The 17,491-nt window shown below is 42.7% G+C and overlaps 1 protein-coding gene across 1 annotated transcript in view; it reads left to right on the top strand.

Annotated features, from left to right (window-relative positions):
- Nucleotides 1-6,707: 6,707 nt before the first annotated feature.
- LOC143517658 (uncharacterized) overlaps nt 6,708-17,491 on the top strand; it is a 38,676-nt gene continuing 27,892 nt past the window's right edge. The window contains exon 1 of the mRNA XM_077010392.1: nt 6,708-6,802. Coding sequence (XP_076866507.1) covers nt 6,787-6,802 — 16 coding nt within the window. The 5' untranslated portion in view covers nt 6,708-6,786. The remainder of the gene's footprint in view (nt 6,803-17,491) is intronic.

Raw genomic sequence — 17,491 nt, 5'->3', positions numbered from 1 at the left:
TATAATGATGTATACAATGAACTAATGTCTAGGTGTTTTGGTGGGGTAGGACAGTTTAGTAGAGAAAAGTATAATATATTATGATTTGCATGACAAAAGCGATTGAGAATTTGGGAAACAGCCGACAGTTGTACAGAATCATTTGCTATAGTGCTCGACATAATTTGCTGTTTGTATAAAGGAGTGATAAATGACAATTTGATGTGCACAAGTGACTAGATGATGGTGCAAATTGAACGAGTAGTTTTAAGAAATCTAACCCTAGCTGCGCGCTAGAACGCGTGAGACGTGATTCTCTCTGCTCCTTTCGCCTCGCTCACCCGATATCCCGTGGTGACGGGGGTGAGCGACTGCGAGCCAGAGGGACGCGTCGCTGTGGGCGTGGCGCGCAAGCCGCTAGCGCATAGCTCTCTCTCTCCAAAGATCTACGGATCCCGTGGTGAAAACGGTGAGAGAGAGAGCTGGAGTGGGCGCGTCGCACTCCGCAGAGCGCGCGCATCGGTGGGTCCTGTCCATTTGTTTGTGTTCTGTCTTTGCGTGTTCGTTTTGTCCTAGAGTGAAGCGTGCTTTGTTTTATGTAATTCCTCTCTTGCACCCCTCTTCACGGTGTGTGGGGAGGGGCCCATTAGAGGTCCCGTGCCGAGGGCATCCTGGGTGCGTGTATGTTGTGTCTGTGTTTTTTGTTTTGTTATTCCCCAGAGGGCCCCCCCCTAAATATGTTTTAAGGGGGGAGCTATGGGGTTCCTGAGCCACGACATGTGGCTCAGAAGGCACAGCTCCATCAGGAGACCTGACCGGTTGGGAGGGACCCCTGAGCAAAGAGGAGCCCCTGTACCCCTTTGTAGGCGGAGGATGCCTGGGGTGTAAGGACAGGGTGTCTCCTCATGCCAAGAAGGGGTCCCTTCCCCCCTGTGTAAAAGGGGGGTCAGTGGTCGGAGCAGTGCGCGTTTTGTGTTATGTGTTGTCTGTGTGCGTGTGTGTGTGATGTGTTGCAGGTCGCTCCTGGTGGTGGACTGCGGTACTCCCGGACCTAGTGGGGTCTCCAGGAGGAGACCCTCTCCTTCGAGCTCGGGGTGACCAGCGTGTCCCTGTTGCGGATTGCCAGGGCCCTGGTCTCTGGCGCTCCTGGGTTGGGTGGAGGAGTCCACCTTGAGATGAGGGGCCCCGGGGAGGGGTTCACTCCCCAGGAGTCTGGGGTGACCCCTAGCGAAAGGGCAGGGGTCAGCTCCGAGCGAGGAGGTAGGTTCGGGAGGTGGTTGGTGGAAGCCGTGGCCGCACCCCAGTGTGGCGGCCTGCACACATCCACACCTGTGACGTGTGTTGGGCCATGTGCTCCCGGTCCGCACACAGCAGTGGGGCTTAAGCGGGTCCCTGTCTTGTCCCCGCCCTCCCGCCCCTTTGTTGTGTTTTGTGTGCTGCCGCTGTAAGCCGCACATCTGGAGGGGAGTGCGGCTTTGGTGGGGGGGTCTGTCACGTTGTGGGGGGGCCCCCTACCGGTCGCCCCCGGTTACAGCGGCAGCGGTCCTGTTTTTGGTCACGTGATGTTTGTTCCTCAGGTGGGCGGGACCCGTGATCCGTCTCACCTGAGGGTCGTTTGTTCGTCTATATACGTCTTGTCTTTGTACCAGTTGACTGCTGGTTATTATTTCCTTAATCTGGAACCATGCACGGGTTTTTGGTTTGCACACTTTCTATTAAACCATCCTCTTTCCCTGAGACTTGGCGTGATCGCTTCCTTTTTAGTTGCTCACACCTGCCCGTCACAATAATAATAATAATAATAATCTTTATTTGTATAGCACCTTTCATACATACATGCAACTCAAAGTGCTTTACAGTATAAATAGAAAGAAACTGTGACTTTCGGTGCGGTGTGAAGGATGAGACACAGATCCTTCTGTGGCAACAGACGTCACTTTTATTTAAACACACAGATAGCGCATATAGCGCACGTAGAACATGAAACAGACACAACAACGTGTAGACTTTAGACAACGACGAGCACAGGACACTGCACAAGCGCACATTAAATAGACAAACCACATAAGCCCCGCGTGATTACGAGACGAGCCACAGGTGAGACGGATTATCACAAGACACAACCACACCCACGGAGATCCACAGACGTAGACAAATAGACATAGACAACGTAAACACACGCCCAAAAGGGAGGGGCCGGGGTCCTCAACGTGACAGACGCCCCCACCAAGGGCACTACCCGTCCCGGGGTGCCAACAGGACCGAGTGCCCCGAACCCACGTCAATGGGTGGATCTGATGCGCTCAGTCCTGCGTCTGGGAGGTGACCGCCCTCGGCGAAGCGTCCACCACGAACCGCCTAGAACACCCTCCCTGGGAAGACCGGGGAAAAGACGTTAGACACATTCAACATTCACAAACACACAGACTGGTACATTAACACATAGAGGCACGAAAGGGAAAAAGGAATTAGGCACACATACGGGAAAACTTACAAACACCGGGACAGACACACACGGTGCCAGGCTGCGCGCCAGAAGAAGGGCGATCAGGGGAGAGAGACCGGGAGCTGCTGGTGCTGCGGCAGGCGGTCCTCCTCCTGCCCGCGTTGCGAACCCTCCACTGGGTGCAGCTCGGCTGGCGGACGCGCCAGGTGCGGCGCGGCTGGCAGATGCGTCAGGTGCAGCACGGCTGAAGGACGCCCCGAGCGGGCCGCATGGGAGTTCCCCGTCAGTTTCCATCTCCGCCTCCTCTTCTCCCCGGCTCCATTCCATGGACTGCTCCGGGCTGCCACCCCGGGAGTAGTCCATTTCACTTTCTCCGGAGGATGGGCCCCTCTCTGGACTCCACCTCCCCTTAACAGTCCCGCTGGAGATTCCCGAGGGGGGCGGACTCCCGTCCTCCTCCATGTAGGAGGCCTCTTCCTCCTCCTCCTCCTCCCCACCATAGTCTATGGGGGGTGCGGAACACACGGAGGGTGGGTAGCCTCCCCAAACTATTAAGAAGCAAAGATAAGAAGATAAAAAATAAAATATTAAAATTAAAGATAAAACAAGCACAATAAAACAAACACAATAAAATAATGAAATAAAGTGACAAATTATAAAATAATAGACAACATTATGTAATAAAGTAAATAAGATTGAGAGTTTCTTAACAAAGCAGATCTAAACAGGAATGTTTTGAGACTGTTCTTGAAACTATGCAGGGATGAAATGCATGAAATGCCTCTGAGCTCTTCAGGAAGAGAATTCCAGAGCTTTGGGCCATAGTGGCTAAAAGCACCCTCACCAATCTTTAATCAGCTTTTAGGAATCACCAGTAGATTACTGTTTGAAGACCTGAGAGACCTGACTGGAACATATCTAACCATCATTTCAATGAGGTAAAGAGGAGCAAGACCATGAAGACATTTAAAAACCATGACTAGAACCTTAAAATCTATTCTAAAGCTGACAGGTAACCAGTGCAGTGAGTGGAGTGCAGGTGTAATATGATCTCTCTTTCTCCTGCGGGTCAGAACCCTTGCAGCCGCGTTCTGAACTCACTGTAGGTGCGAAATAGAGCTCTTTGGAAGAGCAGATAAACAGCGTTACAATAATCTAGCCTTGATGTGATAAATTCAAGGACAAGTTTTTCCACTGTCAGCAGGAGAGAGCATATCTCGGACCTTAGCGATGTTTCGAAGGTGAAAGTAAGCTGTCTTGCATGTAGTCATGATGTGTGATTTGAAGCTGAGCTCATAATCAAAGGTGACGCCCAGGTTCTTAACACATTGTCTGGCATTCAGATTCATATGATTTAAATAAGTCTGGACATCATTCCTCTGTGAATCACTGCCAAGAACAAGAACCTCTTTCTTCTGTTTATTTAACTGCAGAAAATTGTCAGACATCCATGTCTGTATATCATCTATGCAGTCAAACAGTGAGTAAATTGATTTTAGGGCTTTAGGTTCTAGCGAAATATAAAGTTGAGTGTCATCTGCATGTTGATGATAACTAATACCATGTTTATTAATGATATGTGGTAACGGAAGCATATATAGGTTGAATAGTAACTGCCCAAGAATTGATCCTTGTTGTTCCCACAAGTTATTTTTTTTGACGTGTGGAGGAAGAGGTACCTAATGCTACATAGTAATCACGCCCAGTTAGGTACGATCTAAACCAGTCTAAGACTAAGCCACTAAGGCCTACCCAGCTCTGTAGTCAATCAAGAAGTATTTCATGATCAACGATGTCAAAAGCGGCACTTAAATCTAGCAGAAAATGGACTGAGAGTTTGCCTGCATCCTTATTCAATCTCAAGTCAATTACTACGCGCGCTACGGTCACTCGCGAAAGTATAATCAATTGACGCAGGTTCGGTAACCGAGGCAGAAACTGCTTAATTCAAAATATCCCGTGGAGGGAAACTTTATTCACAACGCAACTGAACAATAGCACTCTTCGCTCTCTCCCTCTATCGGTTTCAAACACACCTTACAGCGAGGACTTGTTTGGTCTACGTCTGACGCCGCAAAACCGAACCAACTCCAGATCACGCAGCTAGTTGCTCTTTTCTTGGACACAAGCTCCGCCATCATGTTTATGTGTGTGTGTGTGTGTTGAGGGTGGATGGGTGGGAAGTGCTAAACTCACTGAACTACGGGAGCCCACAGTGCAGCGTCGGTGGTGAAAATTAAAACTCAGAAAATCCATTTTCATAAAAACACATCGTCCTTAACTGTAAATTCGAATTAATAGATAATATTGATTAATCGCCCAGCTCTACATTTTTCAACAGAAACAGTCTCAGGAAGACACAGGAGGTGGGGTTTACTAGCTAATCTATACTTCTGAACAAGACAGCTGATTTATTATTGGATGAATTGATTAAGGTAGAGAAATGGTTTTTCCTTGCTGATTTCACTTGACTGTTGTAATTCTGCAATGTTGTTTTATAAATATCAAAATGTACTTGCAATTTTGACCTTCGCCAACGTCTCTCAGCCTGCCTACAATCTTGCCTAAATTTGACAATAGATGGAGTGTTTCTCCAGGGCATCTTAATTTTACCAGAGATTATTTTAGTTACCTTTGGTGCCACAGCATCAATACAGTTCCTAACTCTGTGTGCGAATGTTTCAACTAGCTCATTCCCATTTTCTGAGAGAGGAGGGAGGGACTGTATCATGTCTGTGAAGGCCACGGCACTGCCAGCACTGAGATAACGCTTGGTTATTGTGCAATTTTCAGTGTGTTCTAGTAGATAATGACTAGTATTGAAAAATACACCAAAATGGTCAGAGATTGCAACATCAGTAATTTCAGTATTATTAACCTCTATACGTTTAGAAATGATCAAATTTAAAATGTGGCCATGCTTATGAGTTGGGCCTGATACATGCTGTATGAGATCAAAAGAGTTAAGCATCCTCATGAATTCTGAAGTGATTGGATTTGTGGATATATCCATGTGAATATTAAAATCCCCAGCAATTAAAACAATCAAAATCAATTAAAATCCTAAAAAGCATTTCTTCAAAATCTTCAAGAAAATCTGCATGTAGTCATAACAATCAAAAGAACTGAATAAGTACTGTTGAGTTGTACTGCCAGATATTCAAACGTAGGATGTTCCCCTAATGAGATCTGCTTACATCGGAATGCTTTATGGTAAAAACATGCAACACCACCACCTCTCTTATTTACCCTGGAGACATTAAAATAGTTAAAGTCGGGAGGTGAAGCTTCATTCAGCACTATTGCTCCATTGCTATCAAGCCAAGTCTCTGTTAGAAAAAGAAAGTCCAGACAATAATCTTCCAATTAATACCAGCATCACTGCTCCAACACGGAATGAAAGCCTGGCGTTCATCAACAGACATTTACAGTGACAATATCAAAACCCAGAACATTTTTACCTTTTACTTAGTCTGATTGTGTGATTTGTGTGTGACTTGTGTATTTGTCTGTATTTTGTGTAATTTGTGTGTTAACGGGCCGCCCAATGGAGGATGGGTTCCCTTTTGAGTCTTGGTTCTCCCGAGGTTTCTTCCTATTCCCCACCATCTAGGGAGTTTTTCCTCGCCACTGTTGCCTTTGGCTTGCTCATTAGGGTTCTGGACCCAGCCCCGTCGACAGGGGGGGACAACCGGGTCTGTTGTATATATATGAAACATGAAACTTTTTTGTCCCGGACCCCAGCAAGACTGTCAATGGGCCTGTCAGGACCCATAGTATTGTTAACCTTGTAAATCCTGTAAAGCGCTTTGTGAAAACGTGTTGTGAAAAGCGCTATACAAATAGACTTTGATTTGATTTGACTGTGTGAAATGTGAATGGGCGGCTCCCCTATGGGGCTGACATGAGCTCACTACACTTCACCAGTAGCTTGCTAAACCCTGGTTACATCTTACGCATGAAACACTTTCTGGTCCCAAGTGTACAATAAAAATAATTAAGAGCTTTTGAGGGGATGATGTATGTGGCAGACCACCTCCCAGGGCATGCATCACTTCTTTAATCTCATGAATCTGACTAATACGTCCATGAGATTAATGAAGTGAAAGCTTTTCGTGCCTTTTCGATGCCCATTTAAACAAGATTCACTAGTGTTGTGTTGTTCTTGTGACAAATAAATCTAAAATCTGGGAAGAGAAAATGTAACGTATCAATGGGGCGGGTGTAACGCACAATAATAAGCAACACTTCAATGACAAGCAACTGTCTCTTCATCTACCTGTGAAAACCGGTTGCTTGTGGCAATTGTTGTTCATGACAATTTCTTACTTTCACTTTGGATTTTGGGACAACATTGAAACATGGAATTCAATAGAGGTAAGGAAAAATCTTTTTTAAAAGTCAAACAAAATTAATGTACATCTGGGTAAGATATTCTAACATTTTTTAATTAGATCAAGTGTCGTACGTTAAATTAAGATTATGTTTGAATAGGGACCTTCGTTACGTGGACTACCAAGTTCGCACTTCAACACCTGAGTACAGATGAACCGGTTACTTAATGAAAGCTAACACTAAACCTTAAACTTTCATATTTTCACATCATGGCTTTCATTACAAGATATTTTTCCAAACAAAACGTTTCAGAGAAGCAAATTATTTGTTTTAAATAATTGTTAATAATTAATATATAATTATTTAATTAATTATTATTTTGTTTCACAGAAGCAAAGTATTTGTTCTGCTCAGATACAAATAGTCACGTGTTTTAAAAGCTGCTTAAGAAGGTTATGAGCTACAGATCAGTTAATTTTCAACTGGAAGGAACACCTGTCCTCTACTGACCTGCTCTCTCTTCTGCTCCATCTTTCCTCTGTGCTGGGTTTATAATCAATCTCTTTTTGTCTGCTATTTTCTAACTTTGAAACTCCATCTGTATTTTGTCTCCGTCCACTGTCTGTAGTTTTTAAAGAACAAGGCTTATTATTAAAAGTCTTATTAGCCATCTTCTAAGCTGTCAGTACTTAGTAGCTCCGGGTTAACACAGACAGACACAGCTCTAGTTCATACAGGAGAAAATCAAGATGCTTTGAACAGCTTTGTGCTCAGGTAATCCTTCAAACTTTCAAGGCGTCCCGAAACCCAAGGGCAAAAACGCAAATGTATTACATAGGGATACTCTAAGACTAGTGAATATACATATAAATTATCCACATATTCATTGTCTGGTTTTCCTTGAAGTTTGTTGTCCCTTTCTCTTTTGTAAATCTTTTCCATGAGAGTTATATGAAGTGAGCAGTCCCCATGACAACCATCCTACACCCCAGATAACTATCATGTCTGTGTAAGGTGGTGCTGTCAGCAGGACGAGTTTTGCAGGTTTTTTTGTATGTGTTCATGAAGTTATTTCTGTTTTGAGGAAACTGCTGCCTGTCATGGGCTGACAGAAACAGGTTTGTCAATAAAGTTCATGTTCCCTGGTTTATTTCACACCATCAAACACAACGCAGAGTGTAATGCATTTGTTTATACTAGATAAACTTGTTTTCAGTCTAGGACTAAAAAAAAACTGTAAAGGTTTGTTTGAGCTGCAGAATCCAAATCATGGAGTTAAATTGCCTCTACACCCATAATCAAGGGCCCATACCACACACTACAGTATCCATCTTAGCTCAGTGATGAACTACAGCGTGAAGAAGACCACCGTGTTCCTGTGTCAAACGATGTTCTAAATCCACAATCTCCATGGTGAGTCTTGCGGCTTTTGCTCACCAGAAAGTCCTAAAGTGCTTTTACGACTACTAACGTGCATTTCCCAATACTTGTGATACATTGTCAAAACTCTAAACACAGCAACACATTGACCTCACACAAATAGCCAAATAGTTAATATCGTGTTCAAAAGCGCATTTTCTTAACTAAATAACAACTCTGCATTTCACAATGCAAACAACTTTGTTAAAACACAGCAAGGAGATCGAAGATGGCGGCTAGTGACTAGGATGCTTTAAACACGGTCTCCAGTACAATATTATTTCCTGCATGCAACACCTTAAAGCTCGAATATTCTAGTTGCTCATCATATTTTAATGCTTTCTGCTCATTTTGGACGTCATATTTTTTCTGATAATGGCTTCCAAATCAGCGAAACAAGGCAAAAAAGATGCAACAACAATATCTGATACTCACGACGCTCCGGATCAACAGGTCGGTGTCGCCCTCTTAACTAAGTTGTTAGAGGAACACCGCACCGCTATCTGTGCCGACCACCGACTTGCTCTCGCTGCTCTGGAGGCGAAAATTGATCAATTACAAACAACTGTGACTGATCACGGACAAAAAATTTCCTCTCTCGAAACCCACGCGAACTCTGTGGATGAACGGATCCAAGCGCTGGAGGCGGTTTGCACGGAGCTAACGGATGCTAAAGCTAAGCTACATGCTAAAGTTACCGACCTTGAGTCCCGTAGCAGACGCAATAACATCCGTGCTATCGGCCTACCTGAATCTATGGAGGGCCCACGTCCCACCGCTTTCTTCTCTGAGTTTTTATCGGAGGTGTTTGGCAACGTGCTTTCCTCACCGCCAGAAATAGACCGAGCGCATCGGTCTCTGGTTAACAGGCCGCAACAGGGTGACCGACCACAGGCTGTTATCATCAGGCTGCACTATTACCAGGTGAAGGAGAACATCATTCATGCAGCTCGCTCCAGACGAGGTAAACTACAGTATCGTGGACATTCTGTTGCAATCTATGAGGATTACGCTCCGGAGGTCCTTGAGCAGCGAGCTAAATACAGAGATGTGATGCGGTTGTTATATGAGTCGGGTCACAGACCGGTGCTCCGGTTCCCGGCCAGACTTTTTATTTCATCACCAAACGGCGGCAAGATAAGGTTAAACTCCATCAGTGAAGCGGAGGAGTTTCTTAAATCTACACAATCCGGTAGTTCACATCGTAACCGGTAAAATGTGCTTTAAGTTAGTGTGTACAGCATTGAAACTACTAGTGAGCTGCTGGAACTATTTTGAATGTTTTTGTTTGTTACTTTACTGTCTTATTACTGGGATTCTGCCATTTATTACTGTTTAGGTTTGAGGTGTTGTTCTTGTTTTATGTTAATATTTTAATATTAAGGGAATATATAATGATGCCTTTCAGCATAGTTTTTTTTTTTGCTGTTATAATTTGAGTGTGTACTGGAGACTGGGTATCAAGTGTACTAAAGATGTTCAGGACCTCGGCGTTTAGCCTATTGGACCATATTAGGATTAGGGCTTTGTGTGGTATTTGTATATGTTGTGTTGTTTTGTATGTTCTCCCGTTTGTTTGTTTTTTTTCTCTTCTTTTTCCCTCTTTTTTTCTCTTTCTCTCTTTCCTCTCTTTATCTTTTCCTTGCCTTTACAATGGACATCAGTACTGTGCAGTGGACCTCTCTCCTTAGAGCCATGCTATGAATACCAGAACTAGCAGCTTGCAATTGATTTCCTGGAATGTCAATGGTTTAAACAATGCAGTCAAATCAGGTAGGGTGTTTTCTCACTTATGACAGCTCCGGGCGGATATAATTTTTTTACAAGAAACGCACCTTAAATCTTCAGAAGTTCGCCGCATTAAAAAACCCTGGATGGGCCATATTTTTCACTCAGGATATTCCATTTGAGCGAGAGGGACGGCCATTATTATTCACAAAGATCTCAACTTTGAGCCAACAAATACTGTTTTGGATCCTAATGGTCGTTTTGCTGTGGTGTCTGGCATGTTGCAGGGCCTCTCGGTTACATTAGCTTGTGTATACGCTCCTACATGGGATGATACAAATTTTTTTCCTAATGTAGTCTTCCTAATGTAAATACCCATCGTATTATTATTGGGGGCGATTTTAACCTGGTACAGGATTTATTTTTGGACAGGTCCTCCCCCAAGCAGTCAGTTTTGTCTAAATCTTCAGGTCGGGTTCTAAAGTATTCATCCCAATTGGGTCTTTCAGACCCCTGGAGAACTAATCACCCCTCAGACAGAGTTTTTTCTTTTTTTTCGGCTGTGCATCATACTTATTCCAGAATTGATTTTTTTCTGTTAGATAATAAATTGATCTCGCAAGTCTCCTCATCCTCATATCATCCAATTATTATCTCTGATCATGCTCCTACATCCATAGACTTGCACTTTCCCATTGACAGGCCTAATCATAGGCACTGGAAATTCAGCTCTTACATGTTATCAGATACTGATTTCAAAAATTGTATTGCGTCTCAAATAGATCTTTACTTTTCATGTAATGATTCCCCTGAGGTCAACATCCACTCTCTCTGGTAGGCGTTTAAAGCATATATTCGTGGTCAAATCATCTCATTCATCTCTTACTCGAGGAAGACTGAAAAGCAGAGATTGTCTGAGATCTTAGATGAGCTGCAAAAGGTGGAGGCTGACTATGCAGTGAGCGCTTCTCCATCACTTTATAAACGTCGTCTCCAACTTCGCTCAGAGTATGAGATCTTAATGACCCGTAAGGTTGAAACGCAATTAAGACAATCCAGGTTACGCTTTTATGAACAGGGGGACAAGGCTGGGAAGTTATTGGCTCACCAGGCACGATCCATTTGTGCATCTAGATTAATTCCCAGAATCAGATCTACCTGCGGTGACATTGTCACTGACCTCAAATTAGTTAATCAGATATTTGCAGATCACTACACTAACTTGTACGCTTCAGAGTCGCAGCCTTTAACTCAGAGGGATCTTTCTATCTTTGACTCATTGCCATTTCCTCAGGTGTTGTCCTCTCAGCTTCATGGAATGGGATCCCCTATCACTATTTCTGAGATACAGCAAGCTATAAAGTCGCTGAATTCTGGAAAATCTCCTGGCCCGGACGGGTTTACAATAGAATTCTCTAAAGAATCCTCCTCCTTGCTCGCTCCTGTCTTAGCCAGAGTGTATAACGATTCATACCATATCGGCCTTCTACCCGCATCCATGTCTAATGCTACAATCTCACTTCTACTCAAAAAAGACAAAGACCCTACACTCTGTGACAGTTACAGACCAATATCACTCCTTAATGTGGACTTTAAGATCCTGGCTAAAGTTCTCGCATCCCGACTGCAGCAGGTTCTATCAGATTTAATAGCTCAGGATCAAACTGGCTTCATGCAGGGTAGACTCTCGTTTTTCAATACCAGAAGACTAGCCAATATTTTATATTCTCAGCCATCAGACTCTCCAGAGGTTGTAATTTCTCTTGATGCTGAGAAGGCTTTTGATAGGGTGGAGTGGAATTATTTGTTTCTCTCCTTGAGAAAATTTGGTTGCTGCCCCAGGTTTATCTCCTGGATTCATCTGTTATATGCAGCTCCAACTGCCTCTGTTCTTGGTACCATCTCTTCCTCTTTTCCTCTTCACCGTGGAACGCGACAAGGATGCCCTCTTTCACCCTTTGTTATTCAATTTGGCATTGGAACCTATTGGCGATATGGCTGCGTGAGCATCGAGGGTTCGAGGGAATTTCACGTTTCAATTCTGTTCACAAACTCTCTTTTTATGCTGACGACCTTCTGTTATACGTTTCAAATCCATGCTCTTCCATTCCTTTTATATTGGACATTTTTCAAAAATTTGGCAATATATCAGGGTATAAGTTGAATCTCCAGAAAAGTGAGCTTTTCTTGGTCAATTCAGCTGCTCAGTTGCTTCCCTTATCCTCCTTTCCATTTAAAGTTGCTCATAGAAAATTTAAATATTTGGGTATCACATTTACTCGTTGTTTTAAAGATTTAATGGGAGAAAACTTTATCCCTCTGCTTGACAAAACCATATCCGATCTGAATAGATGGGCATCATTACCTTTATCACTAATTGGCCGTATTAATTTAATTAAGATGAACATACTACCTAAATTTTTATACCTATTTCAGCATATCCCTATCTTAATTAACAAAGCATTTTTTAATAAACTCGATTGCGCATTGACTCCCTTCATTTGGTGTAACAAACCTGCACGTCTTAAAAAAGCGTCTCTTCAACTTCGGAAGGCTGATGGGGGATTAGCTTTGCCTAATTTTTGTCATTACTATTGGGCATGCAATATTCATAAAATAATTTATTGGATTAAGGGTACCTCTTACAGTGACTGTCCATTGTGGACTCGGCTGGAGTTGTCATCATCCCAATACTCGCTTAACACTGGGAAGGCCAACGCTACGAAAAAAGTCGCAAGGAAAATCAGCCGCCGAGTAGCCCACTTCCCCGCTGTGAAGAGATTAGTGCCCTTTGTCTTGCTAAAGATATGTGCGTGTTTGAAGCGCCGACCCCCGCTCTCCTTTGCAAGGAAATTCAGCCCGGCCAGTGCATCTGTATATCACAGCTCCAAGAAGCAATTCAAAAGTTACAATCTATCTTTCTTTATAGCGCGAAGATAATTATTCATATGCTGAATAGGAATGAATCCTTTGGTTTGAATCGCGCTAAACATTCTAAGTGAAATAAATCCTCGCGTTGTTTTTGTATTAGGCGTACGTGCTGTGCAATTTTCTCAAGGCAAACCAGACACAGACTAGCCAGTTTTATATGTTTCATTCGCATTTTATGCTTACTTCATCGCACTAAAGAATAAACTACAATAATGTGCATGTAGTAGGCATACGTGTTGTGCGATTTTCACAAGGCAAACCAGACACTGACTAGCCCATTTTATGAGTTTCAAGCGCAGACCACCGCTCCATTTCCAAGGAAATTCAGCCTGGCCAGTTCATCTGTATATCACAGCTTCAAGAAGAATAAACAATCCATTTGTAGTAAGCATACGTGTTATGTGATTTTGTATGTGTTTCATATGTTTTTTATGCTTACACTAAAGAATAAACAATGCGTTGGCGGTACGTGTAGTGCGATGGCAAATTCACAGAATCGTGCTGCAGAGTAAACATATATACATTTTGAATCCACTACAAACTTGTAAGATACCAGTCAATCTGTGTACCTATATTTTTTGTAATGTAACATACTTGCACATTGTGTTAGAGTTTGAGTATATACGCGATTTACAGAAACAATGCTGGTAATAGAACCGTTGTAAAAGTTTTATACACACACACACACACACACACCCCACCCAGTAATAACAACAATAAAGATATTCTTGCCTTAGCAATGACAGGGTAAAACAAATGTGTGATGCAGAACAACAATATTTTTATTAGAAAAATAGAAATCTCATTTGAAATACAGCCAAGTGCGCTTTGAGCATCCCGCAAGCTAACAGTTGCTACATATCCATGGCCCATCCTTTCTACATTTTCGACAGGTGTACTTGGCGCACACAGCACACCGCTCCGAGCTGTGATTCCTGTTGCAGTGTATCTGCACCTGGCACTGCGTCGTCTTTCCAGGAGCAGGTGGAGGTCGTTGCTTTTTCGCCATTGTCTTTTCCTGTAAGAATCGACGCCGAAGTTCCTCAGCAAGAGCATGTAAAAAGTCTCTTCTGCTCTCCGTGGACCTCGTGCATGTCGTATACAAAACATGTGCATTCATCGCTGCCAAGTCCAGCATGTTGTAGAACACTGCAACAGGCCACCTGCGTGTTCCTGCGCGGACCGTATACCCACGCACCTTCTGGTCCATGATATCCACACCGCACTGCAAAGAAGAAACATAAAAAGGTTATGTTACATTATAAACATTATAATCATTTTGTCTGACATATATGACATAAAAATTCAATAATGTGACATTATTTATCATCATATACGCATACCTTCATGCTGTTGTAGTCCGTGATCGTGTTTGGTTTCCTTTTGCGGCCTTCGGAGATCGTGACTTGTTTGTGCATTGTGCTGAGAATGCAGACTGCCTTGTTTTTTTTTGGAGCATACGCTGTCAGTATGGCACTTCCTGATGTGTACACATGTGTGGAGAATTCCTCACGTCCCTTGGTGTTTTTTGCTGGAGGAGGAATTTCTCTTCTGATCTTGTTGATTGTCCCAAGCAGAGCTGTGTTGCATGCAAGCAGTCTGTTGGCCAGAGACAGGGATGTGAAGTAGTTGTCAGTGGTGACGGTTCTGCCCTTGTCCAGATATGGTTCCATGAGTTTCATGACGACATTCTCTGACAGTCTTTCTCCCTTGGGACGACTGGGGTCCTTTCCCAAATATGGAAGAGCATTGCACATATACTTGGTCTTCAAATCAGCAGCAATCCAAAACTTTATGCCAAACTTGTCAGGTTTTGTAGCGATGTATTGCAGGAAAGGACAGCGGACCTTGGTTGGAAAGAGCTGCTCATCAACGGTGATGTGTTGTCCTGGCGTGTAACACAGAGTGCAGTTACGTACAAAACATTGCCAGATGTCCGAGATTGCAGCAAATCTGTCGCTCTTTACACGTTCCGCACGGGTGTCCTTGTCATCGAAGCGCAAGTACCGCATGATTTCTTTGTAGCGGTCACGCGACATCGTGTCCTTGATTGCAGGCACAGCGTATTTCTTAGACCAACAATCGGCCACCGCTCCAACCGGGCAGAGTATTGCCCGCAGAAAAAGCACTGCGATGAAAGCCATCAACTCGCTGACAGACAGGTTCCAGCTCTGATCCGCTCTGTGGGCTTCATGGACCGTGCAGTGTGTGATTGTCCTCAGCATCTCTATGTCGATCAAACACAGAAAGCTCTGCAACCTGCTTGTGATTCTGCGCTGTAGAAGTAAAATAAAAATCATATCACTTGTATGTAAAAAAATAGGAAATATAAAATAATTATTTTTTTTCATCTTTACATCTACAAAAGAGGAAATATAGTTGGCCATCCGTGATAACATTACTTATATGTAAAAAAAAGAAGAGGAAATATAATATAAATATATTTATAAAATATAACAAAGAGGAAATATAGCTGGCCAAATTCAGTTCAATGCTTTTTCCTATGTACATCCGTGATAACATTACTTATATGTAAAAAAAAAGAGGAAATATAATATAAATATATTTATAAAATATAACAAAGAGGAAATATAGCTGGCCAAATTCAATTCAATGTTTTTTCCTATGCACTACACTACAACATGCACTACAGTTTCATCTATACAAAAGAGGAAATATAGCTGGCAAAATTCACCTCTGTACTTTTCTTGTATACATCTACGAAAAGAGTTTTTTACATTACCTTGGCATGCTCTGTAGGTCCTGCGGTCTCACTGAACGTAAAAGTGGTGCTGCCGTGTCCAAGACTTCTTACAACATCAGTCTTTTCCCAAGCGGTTCCATCTTTTGCGTTTATGTTCGTTGCAGGCTTACTGACATCCTTAGCAACAGAACGCTTCTTTCGTGGAGGGCTACGGTTTTCTTCATCCGATTGTCCACTCGTATCTGCGCCAGTTGAAAGTGCCAGATCGGAGTCTTCAGCACTAAAACAAAGTTCCTCTCCTCCGTCGGAATCATAGTCATCCATTGCGTTCAGAAGAGCCAAAGCTTGCAAAGGAGTGTAAATCCTCTTGTGTGCCATCGTAGTGTCCGTGTCTTCCTCGCAGAACAAGAAAAATATATGAAATGACTCACCTGTGTTTGTGTGTCCGTTTTTATCCCAGCTTGGAGAAGACCACACCCCACCCATCTTCAACAAGTGTAAATTGTGAACCTTCACGGCGGCTGATGCAAAGGCGCTAATGACATGCGTATCGATACCCGCTAATCACTAACCGATACTTGCGCATTTCCATTTCTTTATATCTGATGGATGAATAGATGTATAGATGAATGGATAATCAGTCAGTCTCTGAGTTAAAATTTAATTTAATTGTTCTGTAATTATCTGGAATTAGGTGGAAAAACAAAATTGATATGGCTAGAATTTTTATATAAGTAGTGCTGTTTCATAAAAGCAGAACATAAATAACATGTAGGCTACAATGCCTATATTTGACTTTCTCTAAATATCTATATACAGATAGAATATATATCATTTTTATGATATTTCAGAGATTATTTTGTGGCATTTCCTGTCTATGTAGCAGTGCAAATTATATATATTCTCTACCTGTAAATTAGTGCTGTTTCGTAACGGACGAATTGCAGAAATAACATGCATACAATGTTTGATTCTGTCTAAATATCTAGATACGGATAGAATATATATAATTTGTACTGATTGATTTCGATTTTTACTTCATTTTAGATAATACTTGGATAGTATAAAACAAATAACTTCTAGCACATACGCCTACTACAAGTACAACGTTTATTCTTTAGCGCGAAGATTTATTTCAGTTAGAATGTTCAGCGCGGGGTCGGCGCTTCAAAGGAAGCGTAAAATACGTATGAAACACATATAAAATGGGCTAGTCATTGTCTGGTTTGCCTTGTGAAAATCACACAACACGTATGCCTACTACAAATACAACGTTTATTCTTTAGTGCGAAGAAGTAAGCATGAAATGTTTTTGAAACACATAAAATGGGCTAGTCAGTGTCTGGTTTGCCTTGTGAAAATCGCACAACACGTATGCCTACAACGAGCACATTATTGTAGTTTATTCTTTAGTGCGATGAAGTAAGCATACAATGCGTATGAAACACATAAAATTGGCTAGTCAGTGTCTGGTTTGCCTTGTGAAAATCGCACAGCACGTACGCCTACTACAAATACAACGTTTATTCTTTATCGCGAAGATTTATTTCAGTTAGAATGTTTAGCGAGATTCAAACCAAAAGATTAATTCCTATTCATCATAGGAATAATTACCTTCGCGCTATAAAAAAAAGATAGTTTCACGGGTTGTAACTTTCGAATTGCTTCTTGAAGCTGTGATATACAGATAAGCTGGTTTTCTGTGGAAAGGAGAGCGGGGGTCTGCGCGGTTTGCCTGCGAAACTCCTCGTACTTTTAGGCATATTAGTGTTTGACCTGCTGCCTCAGTGCTCCGCATTTGCATAATAAAAGGATGGCTAATTGCTAGCAAGAAGGAGGGGTGATGTCCTGGAGATCCTGAAATTTCAGTCTTGCTAGTGTTAACTCCATAATTTGTTCCCAACTTCCTGTTTCTAGTAAATGGTTACCAGCCAATCCAGTTGTACGGG

This window comes from Brachyhypopomus gauderio, chromosome 6, assembly GCF_052324685.1.
Source record: "Brachyhypopomus gauderio isolate BG-103 chromosome 6, BGAUD_0.2, whole genome shotgun sequence".
Classification (NCBI taxonomy): Eukaryota; Metazoa; Chordata; class Actinopteri; order Gymnotiformes; family Hypopomidae; genus Brachyhypopomus; species Brachyhypopomus gauderio.
Note: the sequence above shows the minus strand (reverse complement) of the source record. Positions and strands in the feature narration are given on the sequence as shown.